The following is a 24,581-nucleotide window of genomic DNA, read 5'->3' on the forward strand; positions in this document are numbered from 1 at the left end:
GCCAATCACATCAGGACAGGTCCAGCCCAGACCCAGAGACCTAATATGTACTATAGCAGCTGCTCAGAAACCATCAAGGTACCGTCTTTAGCTAATGCTGCCTGATTGACTTAATAATGATGGATTTAATTAAAACAGAGCAGCAAGGCCACATCTGTCAGGCTAGCACTTGAAGTAATCACTACTGTCTTCATTACTTTCAATTGAACTTCTCTTGTGTTCATTCGTCTGCAGAGAAAACAAAGGTGAGTTTTAACAAAAGTTGGAATTTTATTGAAAGTTTAAATATCTAGATGCTGGTTTTCATGGCTGGGTGATAAACTTGTTACCCAAAAGTCAGTGGATGAGAAACCAATTGGTTCTGGGTGGATTGATGTGCTAACAGTTAGTCTAAACTACTTGGGGTAGCAGTAGCTCAACAAGTTGAGTGGGTTGTCCAATAATTGAAAGGTTGCTGGTTCGATCCCTTCTCTGACCAGAGAATGCTGATGTTGTGTCCTTGTTGTGGTTGGAGGGACCGGTGGCAGGGCAGCTGTAGCTACACTGTAGCTCATCACCATCAACGTGTGTGTGAATTGATGAATGATACACTGTAGTGTAAAGCATTTTGGAGTCCTCTGAACGGTGCTAAGTGCCGGTCATTTATCATTTAAAGACGACTGTAACGTCCAAAATCTCTGCAATTTATCTGAAAATCATTTTAAATTTTACAGTATTACAAACTCCAAAGGTTGGTTTATGCTTGACGCGTCCGCGAGGTCCGCACGGCTCTGCGCGGCGAAATTGCCTCATTTTAGCAACCACGCCCCTCCACCGCGTCTCCGCACGACCCAAAATTTCCGCAACACGCACCTAGGAAAATTTCTAACCACGCGGACGGTCGGACGCGGAAAAACATGACGGACCGGCAAGAACTAGTATGGCAGAGGTTCGTAAATACAGATATTTGTATGAATCAGCTCTCAAAGATCGCCGTGATCAACATGTTAATAATTCTTGGAGAGAAATAGCTCGCATTGCCAAAATCGTGTATTATCATGAGCCCTAATTATAAAACATTAATTATGCACCTCAGACTGGATTAATTAGAAAAGTTTATAGCACTCTGGGTTAACCTCTTCTCTCTTATTTATTTATTTTTTTAATCAAACAGCATTTTTCATCACAGCCCATCTTTCACCACCATAAATAAAATAATGGAAGTAACTCTTTAAAAAAAACTTTATCTTTATTTTACTATAAAATTTTCTGAGGCAGTTATACATTCCCACCTTCCAAACCCTTCCTATATAAGCCAATCTCCCTATAACCTCACTTCAGCCATGCTCCTGTTTGGCTTTTCCCCCACACATTGACCTTCTGTCCCATAGTCTCACATCTGGCCAGCAGAGCCTGATAATATCCATGCCCTTTTGCTTGCATCTGCTACTTTTTGTCCATCTGCCCATGCAGAAGAAGGAAGAGAGAGAAGGGCTGAGTGTTTGAATGCTTGTCTGCTGCTCTTCTGTTTTTATTTAACTTGCTTTTTGCTTTACAGGCAGCTCAGTGACAATAAATCTACACCTCATGCAGATGGGCACAATTGGATGAGCACAACACACACATGCTTGCATGCATGTTCACACACACGCACGCGTGCACACACACACACACACACACACACACACACGCGTGCACACACACACACACACACACACACACACAAACACAGGCTAAGTGTATAAATTATAAGAGGAATTAGGTTTGTTCGCCATGAGCGATCAGTTACGTTGACGCGATCCTAAAACCAGCGTCTGAGAAGCCTTTGTGTGTTGTATAACTCTTGTTACACTCGCCCTACTTCTCTGTATTAGATGCATGTTAATATTACCAGAGTCTAAACTGAGCTCACAGCTTGTCACAACCCTTTCTCCTCCTGGGCGGAGAACTCCAGAGCAGCAAAGACCTGCTCCCTCAGTCGTGTTTAATCCGTTTAACCTTTACAGCCTGAGTCGTGATTCTGATTTTTGATGCACTTGTCACCATTTTCTAATACAGTCACTATGCATAAACATGCTGGTAGAGGGCAGCTCTTTTGGCCCAGTTGCAGCATTCTTAGCACCTAATAAATTCAATGTTCAAGGACAGTTACAAAGAAGAACTGATGGTTCGGCTCCCTGCACCATTCCCAACTTTTCTGTGGCGTTTTGGGTACAGTAGTCTCCCATGCCTGCTTTAAGGGCTCTGATGGATAGACTCTTCAGTTTGTCTCTGCACTTGAAGATCTGCTGAAATAGACTCCCTCGAGTGTCCCCAACTCATGAATCAGCCATCATGACAGTGATTGTAACACCCTTATTGGTATGTACAACAGTTCTAAGGTTACAAACACAGCTTCTGTTAAAATAGCTGCTACATGTTATTGTTGCTTAAAGAATGAGATCGCAGGTACAAGCGGCCGAAAATGAGCTTTCTCCGCAGGGTGGCTGGGCTCTCCCTTAGAGATGGGGTGAGAAACTCTGTCATTCAGGAGAGGCTTGGAGTAGATCTGCTTCTCATCCACTTTGAGAGGAGCCAGTTGAGGTGGCTCGGGCATCTGGTTAGGATGCTTCCTGGTGAGGTTTTCAGGGCACATCCAACTGGGAGGAGACCCAGGGAAGACCCAGGACACGCTGGAGGCACTATGTCTCTCGGCTGTTGAGGGAGCGCCTTGGGATTCCCCCAGAGGAGCTGGCCCAAGTGGCTGGGGAGAGGGACGTCTGGGCTTCTCGGCTTAGGTTGCTGCCCCCGAGACCTGACTCTGGATAAGCGGCTGAAAATTGATGGATGAATGGATGAATGTTATTGTTGCTTGTAAATAACCCCAGAATCCTATGTACAGAACTTTAAGTACAGCAGCATGAGAAGAATAAAGTTGCTGCAGGATGACTTAGCCAGAGCTGAATGTTGGCTCACAGCAGGAAGATGGCAGGTTCAAATCCTGGCTGCAGCCTTTTTGCTTGCAGTTTTCATTTTCTGTCCATGTATGCATGTGTTGGGTAGCCTATTCTGGCTTGCTCCCATTGCACCACCGTGCAGCCTAGAATGTAAGCTATTTCTCTGAACAGAGGCTGTTCAGGAAGCCACCTAAAGTGAGTAAGAAATTGTTACAGCTTATGGTTTTTACTATTTTTGGATCCAATGTGCCAACTGTAGAGCTGCTATGACCAGTGCAGCCTCTAGAGGGTTCTGGACTTGTTTTGTTTTGACCCCTTTATCAGACTGGTGGTTGTGTAGTCCTCAGTTCTTCCTTCACACTGCTGCTATTTCAGTCACCTCTATGTAACCCGATGAAGACCACACAACGTCCTGCCTATAATGACTTTTCCTTTAGTTCTGCCTATTATGACACATTTCACAGCTTGAATCATTTATTCGTTTTAATGGAGTCAGAAGGCTATGAATACAGTGAAAACATTACAGCTGTAGCTGTGCTTTAATATCTCATATGATGTTTGGTCTGGAAACGACACTGAGAAATTAAAATAAAATCGTGAAGCTGCTGACTTTGTTTTTCTCCCTCTGAATCAACCTCAGAGATAATAAATAATAGAACCATACATTTGTGAGATAAAATGAAATCTTGTAAATATTTTAAACAATCTCAAACTAAATGAACAACGGTAAATTTACTCAATACCAAATGTCCTTAAAATGAGAACCAAATCAAATATCCTTGTTACAAATTAATAAATCATTTTAAATTATGGTGAAATGCCAGTAAAATTGTGGGAAATTGTGTATAATTATACGACATAAGAGAACCACACAGCTGCTTAATTTCTGCAGCAACAGAATAAAGCCAGGGAATTAAATTCTGGCTGGAATTAAAAACGTGTTTCTTTTTAAACGAGTTGAAGACTACTGGAACTGAAACTGGAATTTCTGAAGAAAAACAGATATCCTGATTCTATAAAAATAAATCAGCAAATGAATAATCACTGAGTTTATCTAACCTCAGGGTTTTCACGCAGCCTGCTCCCTGGGTACCCCTCAGGGCTCTGTGGTTGGCACACCTGAGCTTAATCCAGTAGCGGTTTTAGGCTCGGGCAGACAGGGCAGTTGCCCGGGGCTGCATTTTTTCATGACACAAAAGGGGCGCACAAGCACTGAGTAAAAAAATAAAAAAGAAAGAAATCTGCGCCGCACCGAGGTTTTTTGTACATGGTTAAGCTCCTCCCTATATTACTGAACTGTTAAAGCCTTAAGCCTGATTCATGCTTCTCCGTCAGCTCCAACAGGGAGAGGAGGCACGCAAGGATTGACGAAAGCGTTTTGCTCTCATACTTCTCCGTCTCCTAGGGAGTGTTGCAAAGCAATTCCCCGCCAGGACAACAGAGGGCGTAGCACTGTTCTGTGGTATCCTGTCATGTATCCGGTGCAAGATAGTGTGTTTATATTGTTTTTTGTATATAAGATACATTTAACACGGACAATTTTGTCTCTCATCCTCCTCCACGTCTTCTGCGCTCGCCACCTCCAAACCCACGTTTCCTGTCATTTCCGTCCACAAATAAAATGTTTGCTGCACATCTTTTCACTCCTCCAGTCACGGGGGAATTAAACATTCATGTTTTTAGAGATTTTTCACGAGGTATTCTTCAAGCTTCTCCATGTCTGCCGCTAGTTATTCTCGGCTCTCTTTATGTTTTTGAGGGCCCAATGGCGGGGGTGTAGACGACAGCGGTGCCCTGACCAATCACAAGCTTGCATTCCCCGTCTCGACAGACGGATGTTTAGAAAAGAGAGCTCGACTCTGTCTGTCCTTGCAGGGCTCACCAGCAGGCCCGCAAGGACGGATAATGGCATTGCGTGTCTCCGTACTGACGCAGACGCAGAAGCATGAATCAGGCGTTATGCTCTAACCCGAGCCCTCAGGTCCACACACCAGAACCTTCTAGAAATTCCAAAGACCAGATATAAAAGTCAAGGTGATTGCTCCTTTCAGACTGTTGCACCCCGACTCTGGAATGATCTTCCTGTATCCTTACATCATCAATCGAATATCAAAGGCTCAGTAATATTGATAATCCATATTTTTAATTATTAATACTTATTCAGTATGCTTATGGATATGTGTGTGTGTGTGTGTGTGTCTCTGTGTGTGTGTGTGTGTGTGTGTGTGTGTGTGTGTGTGTGTGTGTGCGTGCGTGTGTGTGCGTGCGTGCGTGCGTGCGTGTGTGTGTGTGTGTGGGTATGTATATATGTATTTATGTGTGTGTGTAAATGAACATGTGTGTAGGTATACATGTTCTTCTGTTTTTTTTTAGGTATTTTTATTCTCATTTATTGTGGTTGTATGTTTTAGAGAGCGAACATCTACCGAAGACAAATTCCTTGTAAATGTACTTTTACTTGGCCATAAATCTGAAATCTGAAATCTGAATCTGAAATCTTTTAAGGGATATTACTTTTTATTTTATACCTTTACATTCTTTTGATAGTTTATTAAAAGTAACCACTAACCAAACAAATTTAACAAAGAGGCCAGATCAAAACACGCCAGAGAGGGCGATATAGCACCGGGTGGGTAAGAGGGTTAATGATAGGAAAAGAGAAAGAGAACAAGAATGATGTCACTTCTGTCTTCTTTGTGAGGGGGTGATATCGTCCTCTGCTGCCCGCAGATAAAAGGAAGTGACACCCCCAACATCCGGCGGTTGCTCTGATGAAGGCGGTAGTGAGATGTCGAAACATGTCAACAAAGGTAAACACAAACCCTATTATGTTATGTTTGTGTTTATGTATTTAGCAGACTAACTCTGTGTATAATGAAGAACAAAAGACAAAGAAACAAACTGATTAGTCAGACCACATCCACATGTCAGTGTTGCTAAATCAGGTGGGCCACCAGTTTGTGTTGCAAATGACCATAAAAACAGCAACCATGCAGCTTGATGCAAAAATCAGCACTTAATAATGATTCACAAAATACCTGTGTCGTGAACTTTTACTGACTGAAAGTGTTTGACGGTAGCTGTCATTTAATAGTTTCTATTTCTGACTTGACTGTATTTTATTCAAATTAGCCAATTAGCAAATGTGCTATCAACAGGATTCTGCAGCATTGTGGTTTATATTATTGGTGCAGTGACATTATCTCTGCTCCCAAACTGCTCTGCAGTTTACAAGTGATGACATTTGCCCTCAACAGTTATGATAACTATATTTGAGTGTGAAAAAAACAACCCTCATCTCATAGGTGCAAACAAAATCTCCACATTTCTGAAGACATAAATTATGCTGAACGCCTCTGTCGAGGAGAGCAAACAACAGCATTGTTGGTTCTTTTTTAAAACACAGAAAAGGTTTCTTTTTACCTTGCTGCTGACTGTGGCCGTGTTCGAGTTGAGCAGCGCCTCGCCTGGAAAACACACGAGAGCAGACGGACGCAGCAGGGGGAGTGGCTGAAAGCCGGCGTTTAACCCCCAGAGACCCACGGTTATAATATTACAACATCAGATTTAAGTCTACAAAAATAAACCTTCCCCATTTTTTTTTTCTTTTTAAAACCACATTTACATTGCTAATAGGTCCTATTGTTCAGTTCTGCAACACTATTGGCTGTTAAAATGTGTAAATAGGCTCGTTTATCTGGCCTCCTAGAACAACATGTGAAAGGTTAAAAAAAGATTTTGCAGTTGTTTTCTAAATTTGGGTTTCTGGGGGTTAAGTCGGACAGATTTCCCTACATGTGTAGCTCACGGGTGACGGCGGATGAAGATATCGCGTTAGCGTTCATACTTGTTTAATTATTTATTTTAATTCTGGTGCCTGTTAGCAGCTGAAACACATCCTCACGTGCTTGAGGATATCATATATTGTACACGGAGACATGACTGTAATAATAAGTACAGCTTATCAGCTGTAGCGTCAGTGTGTTCATAGGAAACGTGACAAAAGAACACATCACATTCCTCTTTGTGGTCTATATAGTTGTCATCATCAACGTTACATGATTTACAGAATATACGTGACCAACTAACATTTTGCATTCAACCACCGGATGTTTGGATCAGAATATGAACCAATCAGATCTTAGATCAGGTGAGAGCCAGGCGTTTCCCGTCATCTAGGTTTTGCAGCCGGTGGAGAGCAACTGCAGCGCCTTGCTCCAAAATCTGCGGCCGCCTTGATCTCACGAGGTTATCGTTGTCTACGTATGCATGACGTCAGAGCAAGTTGGCGTCAAGTCAGACACAAATCTAACCGGCACGCACTGTGCGCCGATCACCGGTGATGGGCAGCAGTAGCTCAACAGGTTGAGCGGGTTGTCCAGTAATCGGAAGGTTGCAGGTTCGATCCCGATTCCGGACAGAGAATTCTGCTGTTGTGTCCCTGGACAAGACACTTAACCCACCTTGCCTGCTGGTGGTGGTCAGAGGGACCGGTGGCGCCTGTGTCCGGCAGCCTCGCCTCTGTCAGTGCGCCCCAGGGCAGCTGTGGCTACATCATAGCTCATCACCATCAGTGTGTGAATGTGTGTGTGAATGGATGAATGATACACTGTAGTGTAAAGCGCTTTGGAGTCCTTACTCTGAGAGGCGCTATACAAGTGCGGGTCATTTATCATTTATCATCTAATCTGCGCAGAACTGGCTCATCTCAAACACGGCCAGTTTCATTCGCGGCTGCGAACTTCCTCAGAGTTGACGCTGATGGTGGCGTCACTTCCTACTCCGTTTATTATTACGGGAGGACGACCTCTGCTGCCCGCCTCCTCAGGGTGGAGGTTGTGAGTTCAAATTCAATTTAGGAAATTTAGCCTTGGGGTCCTCAACTAAATTTGTTCAAGTTTTTTTTTCCAGCAGACACCAGAGAAGGTTAGATGCTCTTCTAAAATAAAGTTGAAATATCATTGTATCTTAAAGTATTACAATTTAAATGGCCTTGTTTCCCTTCTGGACTGTTTGATTGTGGTTTTAGTTGTGTTTGGAGAATGTGGACAGTTGTAGATGTTTGGGACATGAAACTGTAGAGGCCCCCAATTGGGCTAAAGCCTTACAGCAAGTGTCTGGGGAATAATGCAAGGTGAGAAAGTACAACAGACCGTCAACCCTATTTTGACAGTTTATACCAGGAGAATGAGTAGCAAAATCAATGCAGAAACAACAAGAAACAAACTCTAACAGCTCCAGAAGGAGTGTATTTATCTACTGTGATTGTGTGTGAACCAGACAGAAAGACAAGTATTACCCCGGCTTTCCACGGGAGCCGTCAGCAGCACGTTACTGCAGCAGCACGTCATAGCTGCTGATAAAAACCGCTGTGGTCAACAGAACCTTTTCCACTAGAGCCGTCAGCAGCGCGAGTCGGCCGCGTCTCAGGAGCAGCATGTCGCGGCCTTTATGCGCCGGTTCTATTTTCTACGCGCGACGCCTCTGAAACGGGTCAAGTTCGACATTTTTGGGGAAGGAAAGACAGGAAATCTGACGCGGAAATGGAGAGAAGCTCCCGAGATTTTCAGAATAAAGAACGTACTGCTTTCCGGTTGCTTTACTTTTAAAAAAGGTTACTAACTGTGCGTCCCCGTGAGAAGTTATCACCTAGCTAGCGGTCTCCTTTGTTTTTCAGGTCCGTATTGGCGATTATAAAACAGACAGAACATAAAACACAAACCATGTTGTAATTTTCTCCTGCTTGTTGTTGTGTTTACTGACGAAGTCACTCGTGTGACTTCGTGCTCTGTCGGTGACAGCTGCTCCCCTGCTGCTTCGCGTCTCGTGGGAAGGGCCAAGCAGCAGCTTACGCGAGCAAGACGTGCTGCTGCAGTAACGTGCTGCTGACGGCTCCTGTGGAAACCCGGGGTTAGTCCACATGGTACACTCTGCGAAGGTGTTCATCCTAAAGGTTCCCATGAGAGTTAAAATGTTCATTTCAGACAAATGGATTCATTTATACAATGGTGATTAATCTTTAAAGACTGCAAGTCCATCAGCCAACAAGAGCAGACGAGACAACGGCCAAAGCTAAAACAGATCTGTGTTTTGTGGATAAGCTGAGCACATTTAGTCCTGTTACATCAAATGTTAATGTGCAGCATCGACTAAAAACAGGATCCATCTGATAGGCTTCGTGCAAAGGGAAGTATTTTATCTCCATTGTCTCTAAAGCTCTCGTTCACTTATTTAAGTATATTTTCTGTGGTCTCTAGTATGGATGAATGCCTTGTGAGTCATTCTCTGTGGAAAAAATGCTCTAGCGCTCCTGTTAGCCTGTTAGCGCTCCTGTTAGCCTGTTAGTGCTCCTGTTAGGAGAAGTTAGCCAGAGGATTTGGGGCAAAACATGGCAGGATTTGGAGTCTTACTATTCATGACTTTTATTTGGGCACCTTGATTCTGATTGGCTAACAGCAACATGAATCTTCCACTGTCTTCGTTCACTCTGTAACACTGATGCTTCATCATAAAAACCAGCCTGAATGTTTAGAAATCTAGAACAACTGTAGCAGCAGGAAAAGATTTTGCCCGGCAGGTTTTGTCTAGTCAAGCTCCATTGTAGCCTGAGTAGGTTTATCACAGGGAGCCTAAGTCACGCCCATCTACTTTTGCACCATGGGTCCCCAGAAGAACGAGAAAATGAATGCAAGTCAATGGGAGCTAAAAACATTATTTTCCAATTCCGTTTGTTATGTTCCATGGATTTCACATACGATGTCCGTGAATTTTAAAGACACATTTTGATACCAAGAAAGTGCTTATTTTTGAACGGGGGGAAACGTTATTTTAGATTTTGTGTGAAAATAAGTCCAGGACTACAAATGCGCTTCACGAAAGTGACGTCATCGAACCAGACACAGAGACAACTGAGGGAAAATGGCTGTAAATTCAGCAAATGTCAAATCCTTCCTTCAGGAATCAAGAACAACCTTAAATCTGGCCATGTGGTAAGTAGCAGCTACGCTAGAGGAGATTATGTGGTGACGTCATTTACGCAATGTGCTGATGTCTGATTTCAAGCTAATTACAAACTTTAGCTGATAAATCTCAAAGTATGTGACTGGCGTGGTCGAAACACCCATCATTAGTTTTCATTGAAATGAAATTTAAGCACATAAGCGGTAGTCTAACACTATTGGTTAGTTCTGGTAGGCGCTCAGTTTCCTATTGCACAGGGCTCTGCGGTGCAGGGGGCGTGCTTAGCAAAACAAAAAAAGATGTGTTACTTACATTTTATCACAGTACATGATAAGATAATCACTTTTACGGATTTCTGAAAAACCATACATCATTTTTGAAAGGGGAAAACTCCGAAAAGATACTTTAAGCTCCCTATAGGCCAGAACACTTAAAGGTTGGGCCAATCACAGCGCCTACAAAGATGGCGTCATCTACAAAGATGGCGTTGACTCAGGAAAAGTGTATATGGCTTTGGCATCAACTGTAGATGATTTAGACTTGGGCTTTTCTCTACTTCTTCTTCTTTGATGGTATAAAGTGAACTGCCTCTATGATTTCCAAAGCAATGAATACATTACATTGTGGCTCTGATTGGTCATGGTGATGTTCAGTTGCGTTCGGGGACATTTTGAAAGACAAGAATAGATTCTGCCCCCAAATCCAGAATCTACTGCCCCCACACCTACATCTCTGAATTCACATTTCTACCAAGCAACACTATCAGCGCTTCCTGCCTCAGTAAGGAACCTATTTTAATACTCCCAACACACTACAGACTTTTGAGCTCATTAATATGCGGTGAGCAGCAACTGAAAAAACTAGGTCAGTTTTAAAGGTATTGAGCCCCGATGTGATGTAGAAGAAACGGAGATGGGTTAAACACAAATGGACATGTTCCTAAAACAGCCATAAGTCATTATTTCTCAACATGAGGTGATCTTTTTCACGATACGTGTTCCTCCAATGGCTGCGTTCTGTTTAAACTGTATCAAAATGCCACCTTTATGAGCTCAGCTGTACAGAATCCTGATTTCACCAAGAATCGTTGTAACGTCAACAATCACCTCATTCATGACCAAAGTGTAGATTTGTCAGATCCTTTATCTCCTCTGATAATGAGCCCTGCTCTAAACGGATGATTGTTTTCAGGATGAGTGAATGAATGTGTGTGAGAACATTAGAGAGTTACTGCAGCGCGTGTTTGTGTTGAGCTGGTGTGGCTAATGAGTTCTTTTATCTTCTCATTAAAGAGCTGGGGAAAGCCAGCAATAAGCACTGGAGGTTGTTCTTTTGAAAGTGCTCTTCCCTCTTACTAATTTATCACACTCCTCGTGCAAATGAATTCACTTTCAAGGTTTTAATAAAGCTTCTTATGTGAGCAGTGGCTCAGAGAAAGGTGAATGAGCAAAGAGCAGCTGGGAGGGTGACAGATGAAAAGTCCAAACGAGGAACGGAGAATGAGAGGATTAATCTGGAGCCACCTGAACACCCATCAGAGCTCAAACAAGAGGGTAAAGCCCAAGGATCTGACGCTGCTGCTCGTCTGAATGTCATCAACAGATTATGAGATCTCCCGGACACCGCGCACAGAAACAAACCGTGCTCAGACTGAAAATGTCAACTTGTTAACCATTAGCTATGTACCTCAGAAGGAAACTTCCTGATTATTATAGTTCAGAGAAATATTTCGAACCAGTTCTTCAGGGGACTGATTTTGTAGCAAAACAAGGAAAGGCTTTTATTAATCAGCATGAATCTGATTCACAAAACATCCGACAATTAGGTGTTGGGATAAAGCAATAAGCAGCTCTTGTATGAATTTAAAAAGGTTCTCTTGACTTCTGGACATTTTACAACAAAGCAGCAAATCATGGTTTACTTCCTAGTACTTCTTCTATTTTCTTTTCTTCATGTGGAAGTCCAACAATCCCTTTGGAGCATTTTAGCAAATGTTAAAACAACAAAACACATAGTTGTTTGGTACAAAAGCATGCATCGTGTTTCTGACTCAGTGCATAGGTTGGGCAACAAAGAAGCCTCTTCTCTCCATAAAACATCTCAGTAGTCCAGGGATTGAACTGTTCAGGACTGTTTTCTCTGATTAATCATCATTAGGTTTGTTTGGGGCGTCCAGGAAGCACCATTTGCAATTGCAGGATGTCCAAGGAAGAGCCCACCTTTCTCACAGCTGACTGGTAGAAAGGCTCTACGATTGGCTGTTTCATTTTAGCAGCACTGTCTTCCCTCGCTACTTGCAGACTGTCCTCCTGCCGCCAGCAGAAAGCTGTTTTGGGGAGTTTTGTAAATAAAATGGGAACTGCTATAATAACCATTCTGTCCTGTTTTGCCATGTATATTTTATGTTTCTTTTATTTTTAAAAAACATAAAATAAATCTTGTTTCATGTGTCACACTGTTAGATTTACTTTGTACTTCTTGGCTCTGAAACATTGAGCAGAGTACATAGGATAAACATGTGTACCAGACCTGGGTATGAAATACAATAAAACAGTCATATCCATCCCAGCTGTGCAGCAGGTCTGTTCACTAAGAAAAAGGAAAACTGGTGAAAAATAAATCTAAGGCATGATCAGCTTTGAATAAAACTTATATTGAATGATACACGTTTACTCAGGTGATGAGAGATGTGTCCTCACTTGCAAACAACCTTAACCTATAACATCATAAGAACGATCAATCGTTGTTGGACCAAAATTCAGATTTCAAACAACGTGATCCCAAAATCGTGAAGGTTGCAGTTTTTTGAAGTGCTCATGACTGATCTGTTGTCAACTATTTTAGACATCCGGGGTTTCTCCGTGTGAAGCCTGAGTCATGCTTCTCCGTCAGCTCCAACAGGGAGAGACGCGCACCGACGGAGACATTTTGCTCTCATACTTCTCCGCCTCCTGGGGAGTGTTGCAAAGCAATTCCCCGCCAGGACAGCAGAGGATGTAGCGCTGTTCTGTGGTATCCTGTCATGTATCCGGTCCAAGATAGTGTGTTTATATTGTGTTTTTTTGTATATAAGAGACTTTTTAACACAAACAAATTTGTCTCTCATCCTCCTCCACCTCTTCATGCGCTCGCCACCTCTAAACCCACGTTTCCTGTCATTTCCGTCCACAAATAAAATGCTTGCTGCATATCTTTTCACTCCTCCAGTCACGGGGAATTAAACGTCCATATTTTTAGAGTTTTTTCGTGAGGTATTCTTCAAGCTTCTCCGTGTCTGCCGCTAGTTATCCTCTGCTCTCTTTATGTTTTTGAGGGCGCAATGGCGGCGCTGTAGACGACAGCGGTGCCCTGACCAATCACAAGCTTGCGTTGTCCGTCTCGACTGACGGATGTTTAGAAAAGAGAGCTCGACTCCATCCGTCCTTGTGGGACGGATAATGGGGTTCGTGTCTCCGCACTGACGCAGACGTAGAAGCATGAATCAGGCTTTACAGCAGAGTGGCAGCAGACAGCGCTGGGAGAGGGAGGGAGCATACTGAGTCCAGCTGACGGAGCGCCACATTATTTTCCTGATTTTTTTCCCTTACATAGCTCTACTACTGCAGCTGATATTAAAAGTGACCGTCCGTCGCTGTCGGGAATGTTCTTTTCACCGTGGTGAGTGACAGAGAAAGGCTGATTCTCCAGCAGCAGTAAGGTGGTTTATCATATTAACACAAAGTGGACTTGAAAGCGCAACTTCTCTTCTTTTAAAAATCCCCGTTAGTGAAAACATGTCGGACGTTACCAGCGTGTTCTAATATAATATTGTCTGACGAAAAAGAAATGTCTTCCACATTTCTCTTGCTGTGTTTGCCCCTCCCCCTCCCTCTCCTGCGCCTTTGCTCACCGGTGTTGCGTCAGTATTCCGGTCGGTTCTGTTGATTAAATGCGTTTCCTTAAGTGCTCCGTTCTGCCGAAGCGGCAAAAACGTGCACGCTCAACACAAGCTCGCTCCCGCTCTGCTCACGCAACAGAACTGCAGCCTCCTTGAGTTAAAACTTCTTGTTTGTGCAATTCAACACTTGATACTGGAGCCAGTTCAGTTGTTAAAGTTCTGTCTCTGCTTATGACTCAAGTCAGGTTACTTGTTGATGTGATTGTTTGTTTATTTATTTATTTAAATCAAGAACAAGAGATTAAAGTATTACAAAAACAAAAAAAGACAAAGACAAATATACCAGACAAAGCTCGCTCCCTTTTTTAGTCAGAAAGGGTAATTCCTACAAATATTTCCACTCCCTGGGCATCTTTACTCAGCTCTAATTATACATTTAGAATACTGAGGCTCTTCAAACATGGACTCAGTTATTCTGCACTAATAGCACCTCAATGACTTTAGCACCTGAGTCTGTCTGTCCAGTAATCAGATGGTTCCTTTTCCAAATCTACTTCTTTGGATAAAAATCACAAGTTGCTTCACAAGAACATTAAAAAAACATTAAACAAGACACTGAGATCAAATTAACAGCTTTTAATGTTACTGGTGTGATTTATATGACTACAATGTGAATAACGTGTTGAATCCTGATTTGAAGAAAATTGTGAACCAAATGGCTTCTCTTTAAATATACATTAATAAATAAATGAATATCAAGTCAGTCTAACAGTGGGATAAATGCAACAAAATAATTAAAAGTACACATTTGATGTATTTCTGGTTGTTTTATGAAATAAACTGAAACTGGTTTGTTGCATAACAGGACAGAATGGCACTGTTATTATGCCATTATTATTATGGCACTAAGTTCACATTTTCTTCCAAAGAATTCCTCAAGATCTGGCTTCAAACATAAAAACACTGCAGCGAGGGAAGACGGCTTGCTCTTGCATATAATAGTCTATCGTAGAAAAACTTTTCCAGCCAATCATCAGAGGTGAGAAAGGTGGGACCTTCCTTGGACATCCTACAATTCCAAATCACATTTCCAGGAAAATGATTGTTTGGGGAGTAAAAGGTGAGAACTGCTATCTCTCCTGTGTCCTGCCGACTGCATTCTGCGATTATTTACTGTTGGTGTAGATATAGTGTACCTTAGAAACATCTGACACAAGATCTGGTAAGATAAAGAGCTGGCATGGTGTTCCAGTGAAGAATGATATGATATGATATGATATGATATGATATGATATGATATGATATGATATGATGTGATGTGATGTGATGTGATGTGATATGTGATGTGATGTGTGATATGTGATATGTGATATGTGATGTGATGTGATGTGATATGATGTGATATGTGATGTGATGTGTGATATGTGATATGTGATATGTAATGTGATGTGATGTGATGTGGTATGAAATGATATGATATGATATGATATGATATGATATGATATGATGTGATGTGATGTGATGTGATATGTGATGTGATGTGTGATATGTGATATGTGATATGTGATGTGATGTGATGTGATATGATATGATATGATATGATGTGATGTGATATGTGATGTGATGTGTGATATGTGATGTGATGTGATGTGATGTGATGTGATGTGGTATGAAATGATACGATATGATATGATATGATATGATATGATATGATATGATGTGATGTGATGTGATGTGATATGTGATGTGATGTGTGATATGTGATAAGTGATATGTGATGTGATGTGATGTGATATGATATGATATGATATGATATGATATGATATGATATGATATGATATGATGTGATGTGATATGTGATGTGATGTGTGATATGTGATATGTGATGTGATGTGATGTGATGTGATGTGATGTGGTATGAAATGATACGATATGATATGATATGATATGATATGATATGATGTGATGTGATGTGATGTGATTTGTGATATGTGATGTGATGTGTGATATGTGATATGTGATGTGATGTGATATGTGATGTGATGTGATGTGACATGACGTGATCCAGTACAAGATGTTACGTCACATTAAATACCTCAAGCTTGTGTAAAAACACACTCACAATACATCAGGTTCTGGTTGACAACAGCCATGTTAAAACAAATAATCCAACTGCAAATAAAACCAGAATCCATTCTGATAGAGATCCTGTGTGACAGCGCCAGATCAGGTCCAGTGGTGTAAAACCATTACCTCAGATCTTATATTAAAGGGGACACAATAGGAAAAACTCTTTCTGCTTCATTTTGTGTTGCTACATGGGTCTCTACCACCTCTATAAACACTTCAAACATGAATAAAAATCATTCATCCATTTAATCTCAGATTTTGGTTTCAGGACACATACTTCCCCATGAGCTGTTTCAAAAACTCCCTTATCGTGATGTCACATTAGCATTGACCCCCCTCTTTATTAGGGAGCTGTTCGTTTGGTACATGGAGAAACAGCGGCTCTACTCCGAGCCCCACCCGAAAATGTGAGATCAATTCCATTCAAATCATTTCAGTTCAATAATTCAAGTCAATTCATTTCAATTCAATTCCAATTCTCTTTATGGTCAAGACACACTCAGAAAGGGGCATTTCTTCATGTCCTCGGTGCAATTTAACAGCAAAATAGAACAAAAATATTTGTGTAAAGCATGTATATGGCCTGTATTTGATATAGTGCCTTCTAGAGTCCTGGAACCCCCCAACACACTATACAACACAATCAGTCAGTCATTCACCCATTCATACACATATTCACACCCTGGTGGTGATGAGCTACAATGTAGCCACAGCTGCCCTGGGGTGCACTGACAGAGGCAAGTCTGCTAGGCACAGGTGCCACCGGTCCCTCCGACCACCACCAACAGGCAAAGGGGGTTAAGTGTCTTGCTCAAGAACACAACGACAGTGGGGCTCGAGCCTGCAACCTTCCTGTTATGGGCCAGCACTTAAGTCCTGTGACACTGTCGCCCCATAATGTAAATAAAATGTAAGTAAAAGAGAGCGGGTAGTTGAAAAAGAGTCACACACGGCAGTCCTTATAGTGATAAAAGTGTAAACTACAACAGATGGTCTCAGTGGTGTGTTTTCTCATTTAAGCTTTTGTTATTGTTTAGGGTTAATGGTGAAAACATCTCTAAAACTGGGGTCTCGTTTATCAAGCTCGCTTACGAACAAAACGGGGTCGGAAAACTGCGTGAGCAACTTTCCACGCAAACTTTGGGATTTACAAATGAAAACGTAGCTGAAAAATGTGTGCAACTTTAAGTTGACTAAGGGCCTGGCTTACTCACATGTTGGACATAGAGAGCACCTGCGGTGCTGCTGCTGCTGAGAAGGATACAATTATGAAATCCTGCTGTATTATCACTTGTACTGCTTCGTTTTCACACAGAACAAGACCCCCCACACGCACACACACGCACACACACACACACACACACACACACACACACACACACACACACACACACACACACACACACACACACACACACACACACAGCCTGTTATAGGTCACAAGCCTACTTGGCGTAAGTACATTTTTTTTTTGCTGAGCTTAAGTTTGGTTTTAGTAACGATTCTACGCAATGTTTTATAAATGAGACCCCTGATCATTACCTTATGAATGAATATTCTACCTGCAGGAAGGGAAGAAGCAGCCAGGTAGTATGTCATCACCGCCGTGTATTACTTTCTTTTATTTACACGTTAGAGGGAAAAATCGACCAGGAGCGTGGGCCACTGTAAAACCAACTCGGCATCTGTGATCAGCTCCACAAGACATCATCAACGAGTCACACTGTTAAGACATATTTCAGTTTTTGGTGTGCAAATAATAAAAAAAAAAAACAGTAATCATGTTTTTCTTTTACTGTGTGTCTCACATGAGGTTTTCACTTTCATCAACAGGTTAAAATTATGTTTCTTTTTAGACGTTGTAGGCTGCAAACATGTTTCAAGACCAGAAGACCTTTTGTCTCTCATTACTCACCCATTCTTTATGTCTTGGTGAGAAACATATAAGAACACTTGACTTCCTTCTACAACACACCTTCAGTTTCAGGGAGTCAGACTTCAGATCTGTCGACACAGCGCTGAGAAAACCTGTGCTTCCTTTTCCTCCTGATATAATCTTGCTCCAAATGATTTGAAGCCAAAGGGCTGAGGCAGTACAAGGCTAGTCCTGAAGAAGGATCAGAGGCTCTCCTGGTGTTGAAACTGTTCCAGTTGCAGGTGGGATTTCCTCTTTGTAGAACCAGGCTGGAACAATTCCAAATCCATGTCACATCTCTGTGAGCTCTTGGTCAAATCAGTGCTTTTCTTTACACAAGCGTGCGCAAACAACCCTTGGGTTCATATAACCATTTAAACACGAAGATACAGCAAAACATATGATGCAAATATCCTTTGGTTGTTTATAAATAAGTAATTACCTGTTGTAGCAGCAAGTGTTACACAACAGTAAAGTGCAGAGTAGAGCAGAGCCTGCCTCCCTTTCAGTCACACTAGTCGATGTGAGCATGTGCTGCGTGACTCTTAGAAAGCTGTGTGTGCTCTTTCAAAGTAGAAACATGTGTTATTAATGCAGAGAATCTGTGTCACATCTCGGATGTTATTACATTTCTTACAGACACATAGACATATATGCATGGTTTCAGGGCAAACATGGAAGCTGAACACTCTCATTTGCGCTGAGGGTCCTACTTACAGAGGTCTTTGAGATGATGGGGAGGAGAGCGGGTGTTCACAAGAGCAGAACCTGCAGGGGACTAATGGAAACTCTTTCTGTTGCAATCCCATCTGAGTAATGATAGGCTTTGCCATTTTCTTTTTCCAGTAAAGCAGCATGCCACACAAACAGTCAACAACAGGACTGGCCACCTCCATCACTGCTGCTCCCCATCTGTCCTCCACCACCGCCGTCATGCATGCATTCTGACTCGACTGTTCGGACGGAGGTTAGGCTTCACCACAGAGATAAACACAGACCCAGTGATGTAAACAGAAAATACACTGTTAGACTGGGGAGTGAGGAAAGCCCTCAACATGCAGGAACTTTGTTTACCTCCAAACAATCAATCAAAAACAGTGGGAAGTCCGTTGGAACCGCCCAACAAGCAACACACCAAATTTTAACCAAAGGAAACCCAATGCAAGTGGCACTTACCATAGAGAATGGTCACCATGGAAACGGGCATGACCAAGATGCCTAGGAGCATATCAGCCACTGCCAGTGACATCAGAAAATAGTTAGTTGCATTTTGCAGCTTTTTCTCTAGAGAAACGGCCAGGATCACCAGGATATTTCCCATGACCGTGACGGCAACGACGGCCAGGATCAGCAGGGCCGCCCAGTTCTTCTCCACCGGCGGCTCGAAGCCAGCACACTGAGGCCCGAAGTGTCCTCCCAGGCTGCTGTGTGACTGAGTGTTAACGACAGCGTGGGCCACGTCGCTCTCGTGACATCCAGAGTTTGTTGCATTACCGGGTCGATTTGAAGGCCTGGGGTTAGACTCCGAGGTGGTAACGGTCCTGATGGTGTTGAAGATCAGCTCTGACACGTTAGCTCCACGTAAGTTCATGGTGTCGGCTCACAACCTCGGGATGTCTGCCAGATTCACCAGTAGGAGGGAGGAAAGGAAATTCTCATTTTAGATTCTTTTTTCCAGAAAAATAAAACAAATATTCCAGAGGCGTACAACATGTCTGTCATTTAATCCAGCGCCTCAAATGTCTCGTGTGATCAGCAGATGATTCTCCAAAGGAAAACTAGAATAGGAAGAATTATAAGGATAATAATACAGATAGAAAAGTGCTCCGGTTACTAAAAAAATATCCAAATGTTGATCTGATCGTGACTGACGTCTGCAAGAAAAGAAACGACTCTTCTGATTCTGGGATTTGTTTGAGAGCTGAAAGATGTCAGTCACGGTTTCCTGATCCTGGAAGTCTGGGCTTTTCAAACCGTCACCCATGGTAAAACAATGATGTCCATGTGAAAGGTCAGGAATCCAGATCCCGCTTCCAGCAGCTTCCCGGTGAGGTGATTTCTTTACATGTTTGCGTTACAGAAGTCCTGATAAAGTATACTTCAGTAATGCCTTTACAGGTGTAGGTCCGAGGTGTGTGCTGTTAGACGAGCAGGTGAACTCTGGGGCGTCCTTACCCTCTCATATCAACTTATGTCGACACCTGTGAGTGTGTGTGAGGATGACGGTGATGGATGGCGAGCGTGATCAAACTTGACACACGTTTGTCCATGTGTCACTAACGTTGCCATCCTTTGTCCCCTCACACACTTCCTGTGGACCAAACCCTCCAGAGGTGATACATGTTCTAGTTTGTCTTCCTCCTGCTGACATTCAGTCTGTGGTGGAAAATGTCAGCCACTCTTCAGCCGAGTCTTCCAAAGATCCGAGTGTTCTGTCATTCTTTCACATGGTGTGTACCTCCAGGTCTTGACTTTTCAAAAATCAAAGAAAAACAGGAATGAGGAACGAGAGAAGAGCCCTCTCTTCTCTGGGACCGATCAGCAGACTGAAGAGGTTTCCAGTTCTTCACAAGTGTCAGCTTGTTAGTCGTCTTTAGCGGTGACCAGGAGCTGAAGCTTCTCCGCTTTGCCTCTCGTCACGCTGCTTTTCACAGGCAGCCTCTCTTCCTCTCTGTGGGGATCTCCTGCTCTCTCTCACTCTGTTTCTACTCAAGGTCTCTCTCCCTTCTATCGTATTGGCTGGCTCTCTCTCTCTCTCTTTCTGTCAAGTCTCTCTTGCTCTCGCTCTCATTCTGTAAATCTCATCGCTCCGTTCAAATTTAGATCTGAAGGCTTCACTGGGATTATCAGATCTAAATACACAATGACTAAAGCTGTTTGTAAATCCTGACTCTTGAAATTCTAGTAAAAAAATCCCTTTTAGTCATGAAATGAGATGAAGACGACTCAGCTGCCCCAATGAGGCAAGAGACTTGAGCATTTGCATGTTTTAAGCAAGCAGTGGTCCCTGGTGAGACTGTTTAAGGTTTCTCTCAAAGCTGACTGGTGACTAAACGTCACTTTAGAAGGAAACTTATCCCAGTCTTCCGTCCAAGCCAGCTGTGGGAACTAAAATGGTAAATGGCCTGTATTCGTGTAGCACCTTCTTAGGGTTCTACAACCCCCAAGGTGCTTCACAATACAATCATCCATCACACACACATTCACATGCTGGTGATGATGAGCTACAACGTAGCCACAGCTGCCCTGGGGCGCACTGACAGAAGTGGGACGGTCGTACACAGGTGCCACCGGTCCCTCCAAACTCCACCAGCAGGTTAAGTGTCTTGCCCAAGGACACAACAGCAGCATTCTCAGGTGGGAGCTGGGATGGAACCTGCTGGACAACCCACTCTACCTACTGAGCTACTAAGTGGGTTTGTTCTGTGAATCACTCATGTTTCTAATCTTTTCATGACATTTAAGTTGCATTCAGGGTAAGAAGGTTTGTCTCTTCTTTGTTGTAAATGTGCAGTGGTGTCTGGACATGGATCCAGTCCCAGAAACAGCTCAGCATTCCGAGTTTTCCCTCCAGGAACAGAAGGAGACGTTTCTGATTGTTGAGAGATTTCAGTTAACCCTTCAAAGGGCACTCGTTGATAGGTTAAAATCTCAGCCGCAGGGTGTTATTGTGGTTTATAATGTAATGATTTAAATGACATGTTATTTAATAAGCCATAAGGCGTAGAATTCCATAGGAAATATGAAATCCACCTTACGGATCTGTGAGGTTATTTTTAACCAGAAGATTGAAACTTTTTAATGCAGAGATTAGATAACAGCTTCGTATTCACTCAGAGAATACAGAGGAGAGAGTCGAGTTTAAAAGTTAAGAATTTTATTACTTACAATGAAAACTAGACTAACTTTAAACACTACATGTATGGTGTAACTAAGGTGGATGTGACGGTGAATGGGGTGATGTGGAATGTTGTTCAGAACCAGCAAATCCGAAGAAGCGATTAGTTCTCATGGGAACTGAAGGTGATGTCTTTGCGTTAAGCTTTGGTTGGGAGATTCATAAACACATTCAACGCCATTTGCCGGTCTACTTACCCTGGTGGAAGTCCCCGTCTCGATCAGGAATGTCGAGGTCCAGCTTGACCTTTTCTGGAACCGAGCTGGTAGGAAAAGCAGCGGTTGCCGATCAGTCCAGTCTGTGAGATACTTCCGGGTCACGACAATTTGTTGGCGTCTGGTGAGACCCGAGCTTGGGTCTTGATGGTTCAGCTTTTATTCTGAAAGGAACCGTTGCAGCAGGTGGAACAGCAACAGATTTTATCCAGCTTGTCGTTGGTTCTTTCGGCTGAAGAGGAGAGTTACGGATTGGCCACTCCGTCAACTATTCTAGAACGCTTTGAACTGGCGTTAAAGATAACGTGGGCATAGTTTTATACTTCGGATGTTTTGGTTTATGGTCGAATGAAAAGTTGACAGATTTACCAAACACCATCAAAATCATGCCTCCGTCAAATCTGGCAGATTCTGATTGGATCAGTAAAGCAATATGTCGTCTCTTAACGCTACGTGAGATCAGTCTTAGTGGAAAAATTTAAAGTCATATTACTTATTATATTCTATAGGATTATTATAAAGTAACTAATATTTTGATTTCACAAGATTGGTCACATCTTATTTATTAACTAACACTTTGTTTGATTATCTTTATTAAAAATAGAGTTCTTTGATTTATTAAAAGGAGAGAGTCCTTCCTTCATTCTTCTGTTGAGCTGGAAAGAAGCAGTTTTATAGCAAATGCATGAGACCTTGAGACCATATCTCATGCAGACTAGTTCTGTGTCAGAGGAGAGGAGGAAAACAGTCATTTCATTCTGTTACAACAACAAACTTATTCTGCTGTTGGTTCAATTCAAAAAAATGTTTATTTTCTTCAGAAAATCAGAGAAAACAATGTTATCAAATATGGACGTTGGCCCTGTTCTGGTAAAATAAACCCCGAAATAAATATCATGAACAAGTTAAACATTATATATATATGTATATATATATATATATATATATATATATATATATATATATATATATATATATATATATATATATATAAGACATCACAAAAATAGATTCTTATCATCTAAAGAACATTGCCACAGTCCGCCCTTTTCTCTCTCGGGTCAATACAGAGGTGCTGCTGCATGCCTTTATCACCAGTAGACTACTGTAATGCCCTGCTTTCTTGTCTTCCCAAAAAGAGCATCTCAGGTTCACAACTTCTAGAAAATTTGGCGGCTCATCTGGACTTAGCCAAATATATTCTTTTACTGATGTGGTTGTGCATGTACATGTACAAGTTATGCAATGGCGTTGCTGGGAGACAAATTACAGCCAGCTGATGGTTGCTCTGACATACTTATGCTTTTTTAACTTTAACCTACAAGGTAGGTTTTTTTGTACATCTCTTTTACTAAATCCTCTTTGAAAGAAAGTTCCAACACCTTTAGTTGTCTCTGCGGCTCATTATAATCACTACACGTATCACAAATACATAAACCAGTGTCAAGCAGTGATGGGAAACAGGTTTCATTTAATTCAGATCTCCACATCTTCATCACGCCTAATTAAATATGCAGAAATCAGTTTCACACAGCAGCCCTGCAGAAGGAAGGTTGACATCTAGTTTTATCAACTTAGGTGTCAAAACAGTCGGTGCAGGCGTGTGGTTGTTGCACTCCCAAAACTCTGCTGTTAGATTGTTGCTTCACACTCCTCAGCCGTTACTGGATCTGAGTGTTTGGTGAGGTGGGAATGTAAAAACACACTAGCCTTGGGCTTAAGGGAGCTAAATGTCCATGTCCAGGATAACAGCCAGCATGCCAGTGTGCACATAGAAGTTCCCTGACACTTTGTGTGGATGGCAGCGAGCAGCAGTCCTGTACGTGAGCCTGGTTGTTTCTGCACTCTAAACCTGCTCCTGAACCCCAGAACGCCCAATAAACCAGTCTCATGATCATTTCCATCTTTATTTGACTAAATCCTCTCTTGAGAGAAGGGTTCCTGCAGCAGCAGCAGTAAATCACCAGGTGAAGATGTGCTCGGTGTTGTTGCTAGGTGCTGCTTTAGTTTCCTTTTTCCTGAGGGGGGAAGAAAAGCTGTTATCCTCTCCAGAACAGCTTCAGTCATCAGGCTGTTTGTTGAAGCAGGAGCTGTTCAAATAAAATCACAATGAAAATTATAATGGTTTCTCCATCCGAGGCTGTCTGCCTCATTTTCTGACTCACGCACACTTAATGGATGTTCTGTGTTCTCTGATAGCTGTCATCTCTCTCCTCGTTGTGCGTTCAGTGACGCTAAAGAGGAATACTGAACGAGCCTTTCTAATAAACACAAATTGTGTGTATTCTTCATTTTCTTAGTAGTCTAATGGACTCTTTCCAGCTGTCATTATGTGAGGTAAAACATCACACTGATTTGATGCTTTTGTTATGCTTTGCGTTAGTTCCAGACTGATATTCATGATTTGTTTTTTGTTTATTAAAGTTTATTTTCATTTATTCACAATTAAAAAGAAAACACAAAACCGGTTTACGACAACAAAAATGAAAAAGGAACAGAAAGAAGCTAAACTAATGTTATCTGTTCCCCTTAACCAAAATGAACACAAATGACAACAAAGTTATTATAGTTAAAAAAAACTGTCTGACCTGGTTTACTGACTAAGCTTTGGCAAAAAATGGAGAGAAAACAAACATGTACACAAACATTTTTTATTATATATTTTTTTCTT

The 24,581-nt window shown here is 42.2% G+C and overlaps 1 protein-coding gene across 1 annotated transcript in view; it reads right to left on the minus strand.

The window, feature by feature from the left end:
* htr2aa (5-hydroxytryptamine (serotonin) receptor 2A, genome duplicate a) overlaps positions 1–20,678 on the minus strand; it is an 84,761-nt gene extending 64,083 nt beyond the window's left edge. Inside the window, exon 1 of the mRNA XM_015965795.3 lies at positions 18,974–20,678. Coding sequence (XP_015821281.1) covers positions 18,974–19,388 — 415 coding nt within the window. The 5' untranslated portion in view covers positions 19,389–20,678. The remainder of the gene's footprint in view (positions 1–18,973) is intronic.
* Positions 20,679–24,581: the final 3,903 nt, after the last annotated feature.

The sequence above is a fragment of the Nothobranchius furzeri genome, chromosome 14, assembly GCF_043380555.1.
Source record: "Nothobranchius furzeri strain GRZ-AD chromosome 14, NfurGRZ-RIMD1, whole genome shotgun sequence".
NCBI lineage: Eukaryota > Metazoa > Chordata > Actinopteri > Cyprinodontiformes > Nothobranchiidae > Nothobranchius > Nothobranchius furzeri.